Source organism: Castor canadensis, chromosome 6 (genome assembly GCF_047511655.1).
Source record: "Castor canadensis chromosome 6, mCasCan1.hap1v2, whole genome shotgun sequence".
Classification (NCBI taxonomy): domain Eukaryota; kingdom Metazoa; phylum Chordata; class Mammalia; order Rodentia; family Castoridae; genus Castor; species Castor canadensis.
The window spans coordinates 62437583-62458546 of NC_133391.1; the positions used below are offsets into that span (position 1 = coordinate 62437583).

The 20964-nt window shown below is 42.4% G+C and overlaps 1 protein-coding gene across 5 annotated transcripts in view; it reads right to left on the minus strand.

Annotated features, from left to right (window-relative positions):
• Nucleotides 1-729: 729 nt before the first annotated feature.
• The window catches only part of Znf608 (zinc finger protein 608), a 101366-nt gene continuing 81131 nt past the window's right edge, over nt 730-20964 (minus strand). For 4 of the 5 annotated variants that reach the window (XM_074076582.1, XM_074076585.1, XM_074076583.1 and 1 more), the window contains 7 exons: nt 11850-11937; nt 8937-11388; nt 6942-7359; nt 6208-6380; nt 4118-4271; nt 2354-2435; nt 730-1715 (listed from right to left, as the gene is read on the minus strand). In XM_074076582.1, coding sequence (XP_073932683.1) covers nt 1709-1715; nt 2354-2435; nt 4118-4271; nt 6208-6380; nt 6942-7359; nt 8937-11388; nt 11850-11937 — 3374 coding nt within the window. In that variant the 3' untranslated portion in view covers nt 730-1708. Of the gene's footprint in view, nt 1716-2349; nt 2436-4117; nt 4272-6207; nt 6381-6941; nt 7360-8936; nt 11389-11849; nt 11938-20964 lie in introns of those variants that run through there. The other variant, XM_074076584.1, reaches the window with a different exon arrangement.

Here is a 20964-nt window from a genome sequence, read left to right on the forward strand (position 1 = left end):
CTACCAAAACCAACCTGTCCAAACACAGAACATACTCTCACTTGAGGACTTCTACACTTTCTTTTCCATCTCACAGCAACGCTTTGCCCAAGAAGTGTGCATGGACCTCCTTCCTCATCTCTTTAGTGACGTCTTCCTAGACTGTTTTACTTAGCAGTATTTACCACCAGCCTCTCACCCTTCACTTTTCATCATAGCATTTATTAACCTTTATATTTCTCCCAGTTGCTAGAAAATCCAAGCTCTCTGAGTGCAGGAATTTTTGTCTGCTTTTGTTCATTGCATCCCAGAGCCTGTACAGTGCCTAGGATAGAGCAGTATCTACAGTAGGTATTTGTTGGGTGGAAGAAAGGAAGGGAGGGACAAAGGGAGGAAGTAGTTAAAATTTTGCGTAAAATATTCTAGCACACACTCTACTGACAGCTAGCTGACTGCCTTTTTACATGTTTTTATCTACTGTCCACAGGTCGCAGATTGACATCTTTGGAATGTCATTCCATGGCACAGAATCCTGAATCTATTAATTTGTGGTGATATATACCACAAAACAAATACCTTATATGTATACATTCCCAGAATTAATATAGTGGTCTTTGTATCTGTGTATCAAATAAAAAAGTTAGTATTTCTGTAATGTATCTTATGTACTCACAGTATTAACAATTCCTTTTTTGAAAGTTAGAATCACTACCAGTCAACTAGAAATAACATGAGACAGACAGGAAGCCATTAGTAAAAAAAAAAAAAACTTTTTAATTCTGATTGCCAAATTATTTAAGGCAGGTATAAAAAAGGAAAGCATTCAATATACATTTTACATAAAATAAACTAGATTACAGCATAAAACAAGTAACCAGGCAATGGCGTTAAAGTCTCTCTTTTCTAAAACTGGGTAATTGTAAACATTAAAAAAAAAAAAAAAAGGACTTAAGGACTATTCAAGTAATAGAAGAATCACAGATGTCTCTGGTATGCAGGCTATTGGGTTATTTGCCATTCAAGATTACCAAAAAAATGACACCTCATTATTCACAGATGCTCATTATTTCCCCATTTTTAATCTTTACATTATATACAACACAGTTTTTGTGGTACTGGCAACCCCATGCCTTCCAAAAGTATTTATTTCCACAATACACAAGTACAAACAGTGACTACAGGAACATTTTACACTGATGCATCTGTAACAGGAGCCACCAATTAGACATCTAAATTGTACCAAGTGTTATCATCATAGCTCGCCTTTCTGAGGGGCTTATGGGAAATAGATGAAGGAGATGCAAAGTTCAGGCACACTGATACATAACATTATTTATTTACAATTTAAAAGGAAAAGAAAGTAAGCAGCCTTTTGTGGCTAACACTTTTCAACATGACAAATACATTTTTTTAAATTTCCTTTACTGAGTGGTTTGTAACTTGGCAGCAGACCCTGTGTGCGAGCCTGGTTACTGATACAAAAAGTAAAGAATATATATAGATATATATATATGTATATATACAGATATGTATACGTATATATATATAAAACAGAAGTTTAATTACAGCAACATTTGTTACTCTGTGATAAAATCTGTAATTTACAAAAATGAAATGACTGGTTTTTGCCTGCCATTAAGGCATTTCAAATTAACACCATGGAACTGATGTCTGTATAAAGCGCTTCCTCATGTGATCCGGTCACATGACACCGTACACTTCGATCCTGTTACTCCCTGCAAAAGAAAAGCACAGCTTATTTTTACCATGGGGTTCTGTCAGCCTCTGACCTGAAAACTGTGCTGACCAAGAGGCTTATTGTACTTCTGTTCCATTCATGGAATTTGATTCCAGAGATAGTAAAGAAACACAAGGCAATGATATACATTTTGGGAAGAATGTTAACTTTATATTAATAGGTTAATTCCTTTAAATTATTTTCCTACTTAAAACAACTTGAGGGGTAATTTAAAACGTCATAGAACAAACACTACCTCTAGCATCACAAAAATAAATGTCTCCATTTACAGCACTTTTTAAATATAATAAAACAAAATTTATTATATTGAATTTATTTTAGTTTTTTGCCGTGCTAGGCAAGCGATCTACCACTGAGCTACCTCCTCAGCCCCGTGAATTGTAAGAACGCTATGAGGATAACCTAAAGAATTTTCAACTGTCTTAAAAACCAATTGGTCCATTACCAATCTATGTTTACAGAACGATGTTCGTGAAATCTCTGTCCCATGTCAAGCATACCAGCGTAATAAATACATTCATTAAGTGCTATAAAAGCACTGCGAACCAGGGTTTTCATCTAACAAACCCTATATTTGCTTCTTCACAACAAATTCCAAGTGTAGAGGGTATTTACCTTCTTTGTGCAGGAAACATCCCTGATGCAGATGCCTGGGCAGCCACCTGCTGAGAGGCAACGAGGGCAGCAGAGGTCAAGCCTAATGAGGGAAAGAAACACAGGGTTGCCATGGCCCGTGGAAAGATAAAGAGTAGACACAGGCCCAATGGTGAACCAGCAGCAGCAATTTGTCCTTTCCTAAACATGAAATTTTCATACAGCAAAGACAGGCTACAAACCATCTGATCAAGCCAATATCTATCACGTTATTGACCACTCTGTGGTTTTCTTAATAGTTATTCAAAGAGGGTACGGCATTCCATTTCTCTGGCTCGGCATGGTGCTAAATGGTTTGCATGCATTCCTGAACAGGGAGCTGGAGAAATAATAGATGCCAGCTAACAACAGGAGTCACAAGGTACAGTGAATTACAGAAGCAACATGCTATTTGCTTAGAATACTTTTATAATAACTTTTGTCACTCTTTTTTTCTCCAGTGCTTTAAACACAATGCTTCTCGTGAAGAACATGGAGTCAGGAAATCAAATTTGCAAAGTCTAAACTTTTCTAAGTCTAACACAAACTCAGACAAAAGGAACAGAGAATGCAATGGCCCCAAATGGCACCGAGCTTGTGTGACAGAACTTTACATTTTTCTGTAGAAAACAGTCTTGGGAAAAATAGAGTAAACAAAGGAAATCTACAGAAGATTTCTCTTTCCTTCTATGTCCTTTATTTGGGTGTATTTTTTCCCACAGATAATTTAAGACAGTACAATGACAACATATAAAAAATGATGTAATATACTTTCTGTTCTCATAAACACTAATATAGCTGTAATGTGTTAGAAACCAAACCCCTCTCTCTTCCAAGTTCTCTCATTCAATACGAGTTGTTTAGGACACAGATACGCTCTCATTTACTATGTGATGACAAATGAGTAAAGGCTATGTGAGCACACAGCAGGTGCTCACCTACAAGCCAGCAAGGGAGCCCTCATCAGAAACTGACCAGCACAGCTGGCATCCCTAACTCTCAGCCTCCAGAATGGTGATGAGATAAATGTCTGTCTGTTGTTTAAATCTGTGATATTTGGTTATGACAGCAGCAATGGCAGACAAAGACAACAAGGTCCTAGGCAAGGGGATCTGTTGGTAAAGACTTGGCTACCACTTACCCCTTATGAGGTTACAGAGCCGGGACAAATAATACATGCTCAACTAATCCCCATCAACTAACAATGCTCATTCATTCAGTTCCATGGCTTTTTAAGGTTTCTTTTTCCAGACTGTCCTCTTTAGCAAGAGTCAGAGCAGTGAAGGGCTGGGAAGAGTCTTAGGTTATAAAGTGTTAAACCTGATCATGGCAAAAGAACAACTTAAAAAGCCTGGAGATGTCAGGACAAATAATTTCAGCAAAGCCTCCTTCTCTCCCTCCCTTTTCTCTACAATTTCCCTGAAGTAGATATCTGATCTTCTGATTGTTAAATTCAGTGCCCCAGACAGTGGCAGCCACCCTCAGTCTCAGAGATAATAGTAAGCCTCAGATAACATCAACCAGTGACAATTATTAAGTGGTAGCCATTTCATGTCTCAATAGAATACAAAGATGTGGGACTAGCCTTAGCTGTGTCACTAGGAAATACTAGATACTAAGTGTTAAAAATTCTCCCAAGAGCTAATGTTAATTCAATATTTTGATTTTAAAACAGTGACAGGCAGTTTTAGCAGCTGTTTCCCAAAGCAGAATGAAAAAAGACACAATCATGATGGAGCCACTGACCTTGAAAAGGATCGTATTGACCAGGGATTAGAGGGTAACCCATGCCAACATGGGTGTGGTGATGTGTATGCAGGTGCCGCTGGCTGAAGGGGGAGTGGCGATCCCTCTCTCTTTCCGCCTCCCGTTCCCGCTCAGCTGTAGCCTTTTCCACAGGCTGCAAAAGAAAAGAGAAATTTTCCCCCTTAAATTCCAAAATACAGCTAGTCAAAAGTATGGAACCACCTCTGACCCTTCAGCAAGGCTGTGTTCAGGAATCACAAGTACATCTATGGACACTTAAAATGCTGTATTAGTTAAGAGAATCTCAAAAAACATGCATTAGTTTCCACTGCAATTAAGCCAAAAATAAAGGACTGTTCCACCCAAAGTAAGCCAACTGGTATCAATATTCCTCACATGATTAAAGAGAAACACTATTTTCACTCATAATTATAGGTTTGTGATCAACCTAGTATCTTCCAAAAACAACTTTTACATGTGGATTAAAAATACAGGAGCAGTTTGGGAAATATTTTTTAAGGTCAAGTTTTCTAATTATACTTTTATTTATAAATTGTGTGGGGGAACCTATCTCATTTTCAGTGTTTCACTGAAAGCACATATACCAACATACAATACAATTTGCCTTCTGTATCCTGAGTTAGTTCCACATCCCGTGATTCAACCAACCTTGGGTCAAAAAATATTAGAAAGAAAATTGCCAAACTAAATACATATAGACATTTTTTCTTGTCATTATTTCTTAAACAATATAGCAAAACAACTATTTAGAGCCTTGCATTGTATTAGATATTACAAGTAATCCAGAGATGGTTTAGAGTACAAGGGAGGGCATATGTAGGTTCTGTGCAAATATTATGCCATGATTTGACATTAGGGAAGGGAGCATCTGTGGACTTGCTACCCCTGAGGGGCCCTGGAACCAATCCTCTGCCACAAGGGACACTCACAGGAAATCATTGTTCTGTCCTTGTCCTAGTCTCTCTCCATATCTGAACACTCAGAAAAGGACTCATAGATCACCTTCTTTAGTTTCTCTACAGAGTGTCTGGTAGAGTCCTTCACATGCAGGAATCAATTATTTTGAACTTCTCTTTTCTAGCCAGGAACCATCATCTTTCTTTAGTCACTCTTTAAACAGCCTCTTGGTCTAGTATTTGCCTTTTTGTGGGGGAGAGCCACTTTCACAAAGACATACATTTGCATTATTTCAGTGCAGATACAGGAACAGGACAATGAGTCAAGGCAAAAACCCAGCAGATGCAGCCCACGCTCCTTTAGTCAAGCGACTCACGCTTGCATGTCAGCCTGACACTGAGCAAGATTCAAATTTGTGTCCGAATAAAATTAACAGTTAGCACGTATCATGGATGTGACAGCCTCCAACCATGGATAATGACCACAAAAATACCACAGGCCAGCAGAAGAATTCAAAAACTCAAGTCTTTATGGAGGTCAGGTTAACAACAGAGATAAATGATGCAGGCTGAGTGGATTTTATTTATATACACATTGACACAGGCAGGGACTGGGACGCAGGCAGCTTCTCCCATCAATTACTGCTATGTGATTTTGGACCAGATTGCTATTGTCTTAAATCAAAGAGAGCATCTTAATTTGTATAAGAAAACTCTGATATTTGAAATTTGAAGGTTGTCCTCAAAGATAACATTTTTTAAAAGCCCAGTTTGTGAATGGTTGGTTTGTACCCTCTGAACTAGTTATAAGGATGTTATAGAATAGTCTTCTGGTACTTAACTTCTCAATGTTTTATCAATAATATTTTGCACCAGAGAGTCACTTTCTCTAAATTAAAATTTCTACCTCACAAGCCTCCTCCCGGGCAAGGAAGGTAAGCCACATTTTGTCACAGAAAAGCTCCAGGCCACCATACACACTTGAACAAAGTTCTCCCTCCAGTTTGAAAGCATCTTACTTTTTGATACTTCATCCTATATGCATTAGGATAAACCAGCACCCTGAAGTCATGCTGGGTGCCCAAACCATTTGTATTTCAAGTCTGTTCTCTAGCTTGCCCATGCTTCCCCAACCCCCAAACACAGTCCTAACTAACAAGGAAGGGGGCTTACAGCGGGAGACTTGCTGCGGTACTGGTTGGCATGCTGCTGGAGCAAGTCCAGTGCTTTGGATTCAGTGGTTGTTTTCGTGCTGATGCTGGGGCTGGTATTGACTTTCTCTGCCTCTTCTCTCCCTGACATCTTCCCATAAACAGAATAATGAAATCCTGGAGACAGATAGGCCCCTGCAGATAAACAACAAATGCCACATCAAGTTACAGGCTACATCTTAAAAAAAAAAAAAATCTGGGTTACATGACTTTGGGATAAGAGTCAGACATCTTAAAAGAAGGGGTTACATTAAGAGAGGGCTACTCATTGTTAAACTGTGTGTAGGTTCTCTGGTTTTCTTCTCCAGTTAATTCATCCTGATGAACAGAGGTTATAAACAGGATTGAGCTTACAGACAGTTCACACATTTATGTGTTCGCTTAAGTGAAAGGAATAGTAACTATAATGATTATGACAGTAAGTACTTAGAATATTTTCACAGGCAATAAAGTATCTGTCAGTCTAATGTTTACAGCAGACCATCAGAGACTATGGAAGCTACAGCTGAGGACTCTTGACATTTCATTTCAAAAAAGTCTTACATTAAATCAGTTTCATCTTTGGGATTTTGAGCAGCATAAAAACAAGCAAAACAAACATCATTCTTGAAGTCCCTAATTTATCTTGAGTTTTTTATCACTAATATTTGAACATAGCCTCTTCCCTCCAATGTAGTTAGAACCCATGACACGTACCAGGGTAACTGTGCATTAGGACTGGAGAAACAGCCCGGTATGCAGGGTGGCTGGGGTCATACATCTGTGGGTAAGGATAAGCATGCAAGTACTGTATGTATGACTGATGCTGACTCAGGGGTGAGGACACAGCCACTCTTGTCCCCCGAGAGTCCTTCCAGTTCACAGGAGTCTTTCGGTCATCATTTTTCAGCTTGCTCTCTTCCATTGATTGAGAATCAGGACGCTTGGCCTCTTTGGGCTCCTCCTTAATGCTTGTTAATGACACAGGAAGGCTGGGTGTACCACTCTCTTTATTAGGAGTTTTCCTTGGACTATCCTCTTTCAATTTTTTCTCTCTATCAAGGTCCTCTGACTTCTGCTGCTCCAGATATTTGGGTTGGTATACATAATGATGCCATGTCCTTGAATCTGGATCCTGATTTAAAAACAAAACAAAACAAAACAAACAAACAAAAAAAACAGATGTGCCTTAAAATTTCAATTTTGAAAGGAAACCCATTAATCATCATGGCAACACTTCCACTATTCCTTCTCACACTAAGTTACCATTAATTTATGTCCTAGGCAGGTGTTATTCCTCTTCTCATAAAGTAATAAAGTCTGATTTAGGCATTATTATTGGTCCTTTTACAAAAGACAAACCAAAAGCTTTTAAAGTCCAAGCAACATCAAGACCTCATGGCTGCCTGGTTGTGGTGCCAACTGAGTTGGGCCCTTAATGTTTTTCTCAACATTAAATAACATCCTCGGACATATTGAATCCAATCCTCATCTTCCTTTTAATATCTCACATAGGTAAAAAGGATTTTAAAAACTCCAACAAGCTAACAGTTTCAAATTTAAGAAATTAAACGATGTTCACATCACTTAGGAGGACAGTTCTTGGGTCTCCTACTACATTTCCTTCAAAAGCTACAGCTGAAGCTTAATATACTGGCTCACTGTTCATTACGTGCTAACATCCTAATCAAAACAAAATTTCAAATAGCACACATGACAGCTTCTCTATTAGAAAATAAAGCAATCTATATCCCGCCACCCAAACTGCATTGTTCTAAATGCAGTCTGATGTAGGCTCTGGAAAAGAGGGAACTGAGAATCCCGAATGGGCTTTACAACCCCCATCCCATTAATGGTGCAAACCCACGAGGTATTTAGGTCCTGAGTGAGCACTCAAGGTCTGGCTTAAGGCCCAACTTTGGGCAGAAAAGTACATGAAGAAAGGCTTCTTGTTCTGATTCACCAGGGACTAAGCATGGGGGCGGTGCTGGGAAATAGCAGAATTAATGCTCACAGGACTGCAGTGAGCCAGGACGTCTGAACCATGACAGAAGTGCTAGCACAGGTGTGGCTTTATGGTGACTGATTTTCGGGTGTTCTCAGACTGGTTGACCGTGAGGCTCCGGGACAACTGCTGAGGCCCATCACCCACACCTCCTGGCCCTTCTCACTGAACGAATGCCCAGCACTGAACTTGGCTTTGGATACTTAATACCAAGTGTGAAGAGAAAGCCAGGCATCTTACACCCCATGGGAAAGCCACATGAAAGAGATGAGTGGGACCCAACTGTTAATATTCTTAGGAGATGCTAACAGAAATTTGGATGCTAAAACTTTTAGAGATTGGTCTCTGAATCTCAGAGTTTGAGAGATTCGGCAGCCTGGTAGTGGAATGCCTTCACCTTGACCTCGGTAAGAAATTTAGGGATCTTGTCAGACACACAGAATTCAATGATGGCGTGGAGTACATGTCTGCAAGAGCACATGTTCAGAATTCCTTTTACTACACACTATGTCAAGAAAACAGTGAGCAATGCACAGAGGAGAGCTATACAGTAACTCCCAAGAATCATTTCAGATATTTTTTCAGAAGACAGAACAACCCTGATGCTGGATTCTTCCTGTACAAGAGGTCTAACCAGATCAAGCCCAGACGTGTGCATGTCTCTCAGACTGCTGTCTCTCTGTGGGGACCGCGTTCCACACTCTTACTTGTTTAAATCTCGAGGTTGGGTCTACACCTGTCTGCTTCATAGAGTCCATGACAGATTTCATTTCTACAGCCTCCTTAATTAGCTGGTGGTTTTCCATCTGCTTAGCTTTGAAGCTGTCGGCCTGAAGCTGCTGCTGGTGACTGGAGAGAAGCTGCGATTTACCTGTCTCCTCAGTTTTATTAGGCACTGATGGCCCTAGTTTAGAATGGTTTTTGTTAGGCTCTGGAGTAGAGGGAGCTTTTGAGATTGTGGCCGATGGCATGTTTTTCTGCTTACTGTCTTCCTTGCCCAGTTCTTTCAAAGGAAGCTCGGTCTTCCTTTCACAGTCTCCTCTCCCAGTCTGTGCCATTTTCTGCTCTGCCAGCCTCTGGTCCTCATAGTACTTTTCATATTGCTGTCTATAGGCAGGGCTGGTGGCCATCAGAGACTTCTGGTCCATGTACAGCCCATAGGCATACTGGCCGTAGTAAAGTGACTGAGCCAGAGCAGGGTGTCTTTGTGTGATCACTGACTGGTGCTGCGGCTGGAGGGAGACAGAATTGTGGTCCACTTTCTTAGAGTCTAACTGCTCTGCCTTGTCTTTCTTCTCTGTGTCTTCCTCAGACTCCTTCTTGATCTTCATTCCCTGTGTGCTCCCGCTGTTCGCAGCCGTGGGGGCACCCACCTGGCCGGGATGCATGTAACTTGGAGAATAATAAGGATCATAGCCATGGTAATAGGGAGAATGGGACTCTTTCAGTTGAGACGATTGTGCTGCAGCTGAATGTCCTTTGACTACACCATCCTTACTCGAAATGATATCTGATGGGGAACTGGCCTTTGACCTCATGCCCTCTGACCTGCTGTCAGAACCACCGTCATCAGCAGCATCAGATATGTCTGAATAGGCTGGGCTACTGGTCTTTGCAGCTGAACTCTCGGCCCCATTCTGGGTCAACACATGTAGTGGGGCCATGGGAGCCTGCCCGTTCACCAGAGTGCTACACTCCATCCTCGAGGCGCTCCCGATGGAAGGGCTGGGGGCGTTGTCAGTGAACGTGTAAACCTTGTCGGCCTCAGCTTTGATGCTGGCCATGCGGCTCTCCTGAGACTCCGACAGCCCATTGGCCAGCCCTTCGTTCTTATTGAGATGGTCCTTTAAAAAATGTCCGGATAGGTCTTTGCCAGCCGCCTTGGAGTCCTCTAGTTTCCCCAGCTTTGCATCCATTTTCGGGCTTCCCATCTCCTTCCCTTCTTTGTCCTTTAGCTTTCGCTTCTCCTTTTTCCTTTTGTCTTTGAGCGACACCAGAGCTGGGTTCACGGTCATGGGTTCTCCCATAATGGTGGGCTTTGGTTGGATGGGTTTTAATGGAGGACTCTTTGGTGTGGCCTGGACCACCGTGGTGGTGAGGGAGGGCAGTCCGGGGATGGTCCCCGTGGTGGTGGTCGTAAAGGCTGCCGTGGGTATAGCAATTAGTTGTGGGGGAGTAGGGGCTGGGGCAGGGGCGATGGGCCGGGCACTTTTCAGTTTAGAGAGATTTTTGTCCATTTTGCAGTTGTTAGCTTTTTTGCCCTTTTCTTTCTCTCCCAAACTTTTCTTGTCAATCAATCCCTCTGCTTCCAGTTTGGGCATTTCGGTTGCTAAACTGCCGTCTGCTACTGAACAACCGTCTAATGTGGCCGTCATGTTGGAGATGACCGGAAGGTTGTTCAGTTCATTGTTGAGGCCCTTCTTTTTGCCAGAATTCTTCCCAGCTTTCGAACCCATAATAGAACCTGGGCCATTGCTCAGCAGCTCTCTCTTTCCCTTGGGGGTCCCAGGGGGGTTCCCAGCCCCAGGGGATACGGGTGCCTTCACCTGGTCATAGGCAGACACACTTGTGCTTGGCTCACTGCATTCGAGAGTCACATTACCCAAGGGCTCCTCGCAGTCTGAGATCTTGTCCTCACTGTCAGGCTCGAACTCCAGCTTGTTTTCGGGGTCTAAGTGTGCATGAGCCTGGTGATACCTCAGGCCGTTAATGTGCTTGTACTTTTTGTTGCAGTTGGGGTGAGGACAATCGATTAACACTGGAGAGGAGCAGCCTTGGTCCAAAAAAGTAGTCTCTGGTTTCCCTTGAGGGGTGGTAGGAGTGCTTCTGGAATTTGTGCGGACGCGCTTCCCAGGCTTACTGTCCTCGGAGCTGGAGTTCAGGTCTAGTTCCATGGGAGGCTTGTTTTTCCTTTTATTAGTGGAGGAAGGACTGGCTTTGATGTCCTCAGCGGCACAATTTGGGGGGGTCCTTCGTCCGCTGGCGTTGAGGCTGCCCCGCCTTCCTTTCCCATTGGCCCCCCCCCTGTTTTTGCTCTGCAGCCCTCTGGATTCTGTGAAGCTGGCCTCGGTGCCCGGGGCAGCGGCAGCAGACCTTGCTCTTTTTCCTCTGCCCCGGCCGCCTCTCATCTCCAGGTCACTTGTTGGTGACTCACAAAACCTAGGGAAGCAATAACAGATGTTAAAATGAGCACCTCCAAAAGAGCCAGGTGAAATCACAAGGCACACAATGCAGTAAAGGGGAGTCAACACTTTTTTGCAGCTTAAGGGCTGAGCCCGGTCAAGGGAAGGACACCCCATTCTAGCAGTGAAGGTCTCAATGCCCACCAAAGAATAGGGTACCTCGGAAAACCAAAAACAGCTCGGGTAGCTAGCTTTCAGTAAGTGCAAATTCCCATTTGTAGACTAGAAGAGAACAAAGGAGACAGAAGGGGCGGGGAGTGGAGAGTTTCTGGTAGAAAAGAAAGCCAGTATCTTCATTTTACTGTGTTCAGGCCTGAATTGCTCATTTCTCTTTTGCCTGGTTTCAATTACAGGAAGACTTTTATGTATTATTAATCTTTTTCTATAGTTTTCTTGCAAAGAGAGGATGGGGGAAGGAGACAAATAAAAGCTGCATACCTGGGAGGGGCCCAGTCATGCTTAGTGCAGTCCAGTAGAGTTCCAACATAAGTTTTGTTCCTCCATGTGACATTGACCACTAGGACACCTGTGGGGGAGGGGATGAAAAGGGACCACATTTAACGCTGATTACTTTATTTCCACTTCATTTATTGTTATTATTTTTACCAGCAAAGATCTATTCTCATATGCTTTCAAAAGCTGTGGTTTGCATGCTTCCTCTTTCTGGTTTCAGTGACCTCAAGTTAAAACCCACAGGACATGTGTGTGTGTGTGTGTGTGTGTGTATGTGTGTGTGTACTTGTGCGCATGTGCACTTGGTACGGAAGCATGAGACTGTGTGTGAGAGTGTAATCAAGATGCTGCTGACAGAAGGAAATGGTTTTTGCCATGTCCTGCTGTAAAACAGCAACACTCACCTCTTAATTTTTCTATTATTACACATAATTGCTTTCGTTTGGCAAGCAGCCAACATAAACTAAGCGCCAGTTACCAGTGCTTAAACCAGAAGATGACTGAAAGGAACTGGCTTTGTTTCCAATTCAACAATATAAAATAATGGTGATTTTTATTACCAAAAAATTATGCAAGTGCATAAAAATAGGTGCAGAGAGGAAAGGAGAGTGCAATCAGCTAGTATTTCTCCTTCCTAGTCCTCCCACTTGGACGTTGTGAGACAATACTCAGCCTTGGTATGGTCTCTGTTTCACTGTTTGGTCTTGCTTCATATTAAAGGACTCCGAAAATAGCCCTCTTGAGAAAATAAATGTGCACAATAAATTGACTTTGGGGTTATCTTTAGAATCAACTTTGGTAAGCATTTGCCACAGAGGATTAGAAAAGAAATCTCAAAACCAACACACTTGTTTCTTGCAAGCCATTCTGCTTTGCAGACAGACAATTTAATTTAGCAGTGCATCTGTGAATTACTAAACTTAAGTGCACTTAGTATACCAAATGTTACAAGGAAACAAAATATAGCATCCTCTTTCTTTCTCCTGAGGACAAATGCCATTTAAAAAAAAATCACTCTTTAAAGCATATTTTAAAGGACCTAGATATTGAAACATACTTAACCTATTAGGGAAAATAAATGAAATATTTAATGACCTTTGTTTTCTTTACGGTGCCTATTCCCCCTCCCCCACCTGCATCACCCATTCTTTCTTGTAAAGACCAAAAGACAGGGCTCAAAGTCGGTTTCTGGCTAGTTTGCTCACTTGCCCTACCGCAGCCATTTTGAATTTTACAAAAAACTTGAACAGAGCTCCTGTATGGCAAAGGAAAGTCTCACAAGGTAAGACTCATTTCCTTGGGAACCTTTTAACAGCAGGTAAAATATGTGAATGGCTGAGGCTCAAGCAGTGGGGAAAGAAGATTTTCTTTCAAAACTCTCAAAAGGAGATTTTAAAACTGTTTCCCATATGGTCTATGTTGCTATTACTTATGTGACAGCTGAATTTACAGTGAGTAAATTCAGCCTATTGTAGCAATAGTTGAGCTAGGGGAAGCAAAGCAAGCATTTCTGAAAATCATGACTGATTCCTTTGCAATTCCCTCAGGAAAAATTTTTCACCGTTTAGTATAGAAATTCTTATTGCGATGAGAATCAATGGTAATTAGGCATTTGGTCAAAAATTGCACAAGACAGAACAATTGAAGGAAAGGATTCTTTATGAGCACATCCCTTCAGGAAAGGGGAGGGGGTAGGAGAGGAGGCCAAAGGGAAGACTGAGCTGGTTTTCTCATCATCTACTCTCTGGGGCACTGTGTGTAGTGTCAAAGACCTTTGCAGCTGCTTAAAATTTTTAGCATGTCAGCTATATTTACGGTACAGGAATATATCTGTATTGCCAGAAGGTTAATGCATTTTAGCTTGAGAGGCAATAGGCTGAAATCACTGCGTTCCAGAGTCCCCGATGTAGCACAAATGTATAATTAAAATTGCTTGAAAGGAAACATGAAAGAAACAACAAACCCTCCATTCTTGCAGTAATAAAATTAAAAACAGGAAAAGTCTGCACAGACACTTAACATTTGTCTGCAGTGAAAGGCTTTTGTTATTGCTTTCCCCCTGAGGGGTTCGCCTTTCCAGCAGACGCTGGCCCGTGATTGGCCAGCGCCAGCTGCAAATGCTCGCGTCTGATTGGCTGGGCCCAGGGCGGCCGCCGGAGCTCAGGAGGCAGCGGGGGAAAGGATGCGGGAGGGGGAGAGGATGCTGTCCCTCGGTGGGCCGGCGTGGAGCCCTCTGTGCCCTTCGTCTACCTCGGGCCCAGCAGCCTGGTCTGCACTAACAAGGCCCGTCCCTTGAGATACCCTCGGAACCGAATTTGCCAAAGCGGATGGCCGGGGGGGGGGGGGGGGGGAGGGGAGGGGAAGGAACCCAGAGCAAGCAATCCTTCAGGCACAGAGGCGGGACTGCAGTCGCAACTTCCACACTGTGAAACTGCACGCAAACCCACTTCCGGTCTAGGTACAAGCCATACTGTGACTGTTGTTTGTCCTTGGTGGGAATAAAATCCTGTTAAGCCAAGCCCATTTTTAACTTCAAAGGGCCTAAATAATCCACCCTTATTGTTCTACAAGCCCTGTATTTAAAATGTCCCAAACAAATGCTCCACTCCCAGGGACATTCTGAACACTCCCCATCAAACAGTGCCTATTAGTGAGCCTGTCTGTCTTTCTTTCCATGTACAAGGCTTTACAATGCTACGGAGTATTTAAATCTGCCTCGAATTCACTTACACACACACACACACACACACACACACACACACGTTTACACAGCCAAATCTGCTGCCCAGTTGACATGAGGGCTTAAGGAATGTCATAAACTACACAGTGTATGGTTTCTTTGTAAGAAGGTCTATGTTTAGACAACATCCCATTATGAAGGCCAAGTATAAAGTTGATGGTTTAAATGGCTTATCGTTTTCATGAAAAATCATGAACATTTTGGAACCCATGGCCATATAAAGGAGACTATACTCACTAAAGGTATAAATGCTCAAGAAGCAAGTTAGTCAATTCTGGCTTTTTAACCTTGTAGACTCAAGTATTTCATCAGGGTTCTTACCCCTCCCTTTCCACCATGGACTTGGATGGGTATGGTCTTTCTCAAAGAGCTAACGTCTGTACCCTTTCATATCTGAAAAATACCTGAGCTTATTTCTAGTAAAGTAAAAATACAGCAGAAGGGTATAACAGATGGCATGAAAGTGGCTTACCACACATGCTTTTGTATTGTTGACACCTTGCCTCAGATGTGGGGACAAAATCTAAGATGCTGCTCGAAAGGCATACTGCCTGTAGACATTTCATACAATCACAGTGTTTACTGTGCAACCTGAGCTCCTATCTCTTACAAGCCAAAAAAAAAAAAACCCCGAGGCCTCATGAGGATTCCAGTGTCTAGTCAGGCCCACTGAGCATTTGCTATCCCCTTTTGGTGCTATGAAATCAACCACATTTCAGCTGGAACTCTGTCCAAATTCTGTATTCAAGAGTCTGCCATCTTAAAACTAACATGGGCATACACTGTAATCCAGAAATATAGGTATAGCTTTCCATTACTGCATTTATCGAGTAAACCTTTTCTTCCATCATATTAGACAAGACCCTAGATGTTACATCCTGATGCCTACCTTGTCCTCAGTCCCTGCTCAGAAGGTAGCCTTGGGTGACCTGGCTCTCAGACCAGTAGTCCCAGCCCTGGCTATATCAAACTAGATCGGTGCTGGACACCTGAAACAGAGGCAACCAAACAGAGACCTATAATGGGAATTTGAATCAGTAATATGGAAATTCTGGAAAGGTGGTACTAAGAGTAGATGAAGGTCAGAAGGTAACTAAGAGGCTAAGAGGATGGATGATGGGCCAAAGCCCCAAGGATGCAGCAGCCAACTGCTGGTGCAAGCCCTCTACACTTGTGTGTCGTGTGTAGTGTGTGTTTGGTGTGTGTATATATATGTAAGTGTGCACGTGTGGTGTATATATCTGTGAGTGTTGTATATGTATGTGTACGTGGCATGTGGGAGCTGTGTTTGTGTGGTGCATTGTGTGTGTGGTATCGGGTATGGTGTGGTGTGTATATTCCTTTTTTCTCAGTCCTCATCACTGACAAGAGAATTTCACTAGCACCCACCCAGAACTGCCTAGCTATTTTTCCAGTCATCTTGGTAAAGTTATTAATTATGTTAAATCAAAACTTGCCTTTGAATCCTGTGGTCCTGGCAGTGCCTTCTATACCCTGCAGAAGAATTTCATGCATCCTCCACCTGACAGCCTTTTATCTGTCCAGGCAAGGGCAAAACGACTGTCTCACTTCCAAGTCACCCTTTCTTTTTGTCCCTCTAGCCTACCCAAGTTTAACTGTTCTTCATGTTACACTTTAAAATCCTTTGAAAGGAATCTTAAATAAGATGCCTTATTCCAAATCCCTAGGGACAATGCCTAATAAGACCAAACAGAGCCCAGTCCCAGTGTGGTCTCTTTGGTGAATCTTCTCCTGAGCACATGTGTACCATGTGTGTTCTTCCATCAATGCCCATTCTCCCCTGGGTCCCAAACTGGATGTCAGGCTCAGTTCTCCCAGTAATGGGTACTCACCAGAGTCCACGATTCCCTCCCTTTTCAGAGTGCATAGTTGGACTCTTTCGGCCTCCCCATCAGTGGTGTGCCACTGAGCTCTACTAAAGGAAAGTGAGTGAAGAGGTGCAGACCACTTCCAGGTCTGGCCCATGAGAACTTCCCAGCATGTTCTTCTTGTACCCTCTGTTTTCTGGCTGACGTGGAAAGGGCTGACATGGACAGTTACCTCCTTGAAGGCCACAAGGTTGAAGTGGCAGAGTGTCCTTCATCAGGGACCCTGAATGATGAGACTTTCTACTCACTAGGAGCGGAAATTAGATGAGCAACAAACTCTCAGCATTTGAAGATGGTTTGAGGCTATGTGTCCTTCCCCAGTACAGTCCCTTTAGCATTTCACACCTCTCATACACACAGTGAGCCTCTCTTTTACAACTAGCTGACACTAGTTGGAAGAATGGGCCAGTGTCTGTACCCATAGCTCCCTGGGGAGCTCAGTACCTAGCTCACTGTGAACTCACTGAACACTTAGAAACTGCTAACACTTATGGACTCCTACTACTTTGCTGTTACTCAACTTTTCATCATAACCGTACTTTTTCAATAAGCATAATCCCTCACTGGCTTATAGATGGGGACACACTCTGTGGAGAGATTTTCTTCAGAAGAGGTCATAAATGTGGCTTATGAGATATTATTTGTGGTATTTGTGAGACTATTTCCTCAAGAATTGGGCAAATGTTGATTTCCCAGTGGGTCTGCATAACCCTGTTTATATTACAGTTTTAAGACTGTCTCAGAGTCTTTAAGGTGCCACATCCTTGGGACAGAAATCCTTGCCAAATATTGCAAATGCTGAATTTGGAATCAGACAGAAGATTTTCTTATCTTTTTACTCAGACTACCACATCTGGATGGACTTGGTGTGCACTCAGGCAGAAAACAAAAACCTCATTCTAAACTCCCCCAAAGGTAACCCATTTATGCCATAACCCTTGTTTCTCAAAGTTTACATATCCCTTTCCTTTTATATATTCATTCTAGTGAAACATCTATTATAATAAAAATGCCCCAATATGCTGTTTTCAGGAGTACAGAATAATTATCAGAACTCCCTCCCCTAATACTTTGTTGTTTTTATTCAGCTGTATTCAAGACTGGTATTTTCTTCAAAGTACACAGAAGCCTTACCATCATTCTGGCTTCAGAGTTCTTCACCTTCAGATAGATCCTTCTTCAAAAGACAAAGCTAGATTTATAATTATTCAGGAAATTTAAAAAGTTACAACCAAGTTTGCCCATTAAGTAAGTAAGTGGTAGCCAAAGAGAACAGGGACTTTCCTATTACTTACACCAAGTGTATCTGAAGCACTAGACAAGGAAAGTAAGTGTGGTCACATGACCATAAAGTGCAGTGGGGGTTTTTTTGTTGTTGTTGTTTTTAAAAGAAGAGCTCTACTGCTGGGCTGAATGAAGAGTCACTTTAACCACATCCTGTAATCAAACCATCTGGAACACAGCACTGCGATTAGTCACCCCGAACATTGGGTTTTATCTGAACAAATAGTGGATGGCAGTGGAGCTTGGGAGATGGGGTAGTCCTAACAAAAGGAAGTGTAATGACACACTTTCTGTCCTAGTGTGCTGCCACCCAGCCATAAACCAGAGAGACATGCTGCTCTGGTGTTAATGTATTACCTTATGAAAGCACAGTGAGCTTAAAGATGAAAGCACTGAAGGACTAAAAATTGCTGGTTTGGACAGATCTTCTCTGTCAGCGGCTGGACTATGATGGCATCGCTCTATCTGTGTTAATTATAACCTATCGGATGATGGTTCAGCATTCCCATAGGGTTGGGTACTTCGCTCAGGACAGTAGGAACAGGATTCGTTGATAGGAAAGTAGTTTGGACTTTTTGTTGGCCAGAAATTAATCTGTACCTCGAGACCTTCTTTTTGGCTCATCTAAACATCATCCATAATTAGCAAGAAAAAACACTGAAACCGCACTGAAACCATAACCAATACCAAACAGCCACTGGCAAAATGCTGTCCTAATCTACATCTTAAAGGATGATTTTCTTTCTCAACTGTGCTTATTTTTTTAAAAAGTACATTTGAGCACTGGTGTATATAATCTATGGAGATTTTAAAAAAATCTGAAAGGACCCCTTCTCCTCAATATACTGAATAAGCCCTTAAAAAAAATGGCTAAAGAAATCTTGTTTCCCCATGGGCCTTATGGTTTAATACACAAAAGAACACAGAGCCACTTCCATCACTGTCACCTCCCCCGCAGCCTTTGTTCTGAGGCCTGATGAGCTGTATTGATTTGGGAAAATCATTGAGCTTTTGGAAAACTAGACTCTCACTTATTCACTGCTATCTATTTCTTTCCCATGAAGACAGGTGGTCAATATCCAGTTGACTGGTCAGCTAAAAGAAGCTCTTGCTGCTTTTCTTTTTCTTGCTTCCCTAGTAACATTATCCTATCCCACTTTTACAAAACACAAAAGCCTGTTAAGAAGTCTAGTGGGTAAGACAGGGAGCAGAAATAAGGCCTTTGTTAGGCGCCACTGGGAACTCTGAAACACTGTCCCATACATTTGCATGGGAGCCTGCACCACATAAAATGATGGGGACAAATCTTCACTGGTTAAATATTATGCTAGCGTACACACTAATGAAAACTGTGATTGCCCAAGACATACCATTAAAAAAAAAAAACAACAGATCAAGACAGATCATTAGAGATCAATTAGTGTTGACTGCAGGAAGAGATGCTTTTCTTCTTTCAAACAATCAGAACTTGTTACAGCAAGCAAATTTCCTAGTCACAAAATGTCATAGTGTCATTAAAGACATTTTATGTAACCAAGAGCATCATGAAAAAATAAATCACATGGAGGTCTTTAAAAAGAAATTTTAAACATGATCAGTTAACAAAAACATCTGCTTTCAAATTAGGTGGACATGCATACCCTAAAGACCTCGATGGCTTTAGGATCATATATATAATTAGATATATAATATAGATATATAGGTGTACATATAGAGAGAGAGACACATCTATCTATATGTATATCTGTCTATATCTATGTATATAGATATAGTTATGTGTATATACAGATACACTCTCCATATATAGCACCATTCACATCGCAGTATGTACCCCTTCTTGCTTGGACAGGTCTGCTAAGGTGTTCAGAGTCCCTAATCGGGGACAGGCAGAACAGGTTGGAGGTGATGGTGTTGGAAGGGGTAGAGGACAGTGTCCTGAGCTTGTTTCTACAAGGGCAGCAAACCAGAGACACTCCACTGAGCAGCACCAAAAACCACCCCCTGTCCCCCAAAGGATGGTTTGTAGGCAGTAGTCCATTAGGGTGCACAGAGGGATAGGAAGGACAAAGAGGGACAGAGGAGACAGATGCAGAAAAATACCCTCTTCTGAGATATCCACTTGGAGCAACTAAGTACATAAACCGAACTGGGACAATGGCGATGGAGAGTCTGCAGCACTGGTCCAGAGGTTCCTTTCCAGTAAGCGGTGCCTTCCTAGACAGGGAGCTTGGCAGCATGAGATAATCCACCATACCACTCTGACTTACAGCTTTCTTTTCTTTTTTTGCAGTTTCTGAAGTTTGAACTTCGGGCCTTTCACTTGCCAGGCAGATGCAGTACCACTTGAGTCAAGCCCCAAGCCCATTTTTGCTTTAGTTACTTTTTGGATAGAGTCTTACCACAATCCTCTGCAGTAGCTGAGATTATTCCTGTGCCATCAGGCTCTACTAATCTGCTTTCTGATGCCCATTCTAAACCTGACTCCTAGACACCACCTGATTTCTAGGAAATCTGATGAGTTTAGATGACTTATCACACTGCCATGTTCCTCACACCCTCTCCTTTCTTACAGCACAATGTCCTCACTTCTTTTCCGTTCCCCCTCCTTTCTTCACGGGAAGACAGGAATTCAGTGCAAACTGTTAACAAAATGGACTACCTCAGCCCTCCCACAAGCTTGTATTAGCTCCTTAGGTGACATTTTTCTTTCTTTAAGTAACAGCATTCAAAAGTTTGAGAAAGGTATTTATGAACCACAATATCGATTCTATTCTTATTGTGTCACCTCCCAATAGTCACTCCTTAAGAGTGTGAAGTGCCCCTGGGCACACAGCACATGTCAGGGTGTCCCAGAGTGAGAAGGAAACAGCCTCCCTGCCCCCCAGCCCACTGTCAGACTCCCAAGTCACCAAGGACAAGCAACTGAAAGAATGCATCCATTCATCACTTGTCATTTCCTGTACTTCATATTAAGTAAGGGATTGGCTTTCCACAATGACATTACTTCAACCAGAAGAACAGGTGAAGAGAGCAGCAACACAGACAAATATGTCTCTGCCCTAAAGGAGAGCACTCCAGGGCTAAAAGGGAGAAAGGGTGTAAAATGTGATGAGCCTGAAGCCATAGCAGACACCCACCACTGCCCCACTTTCTGCAGCAGGCAGAAGCAATTACCGAGATGAATGAA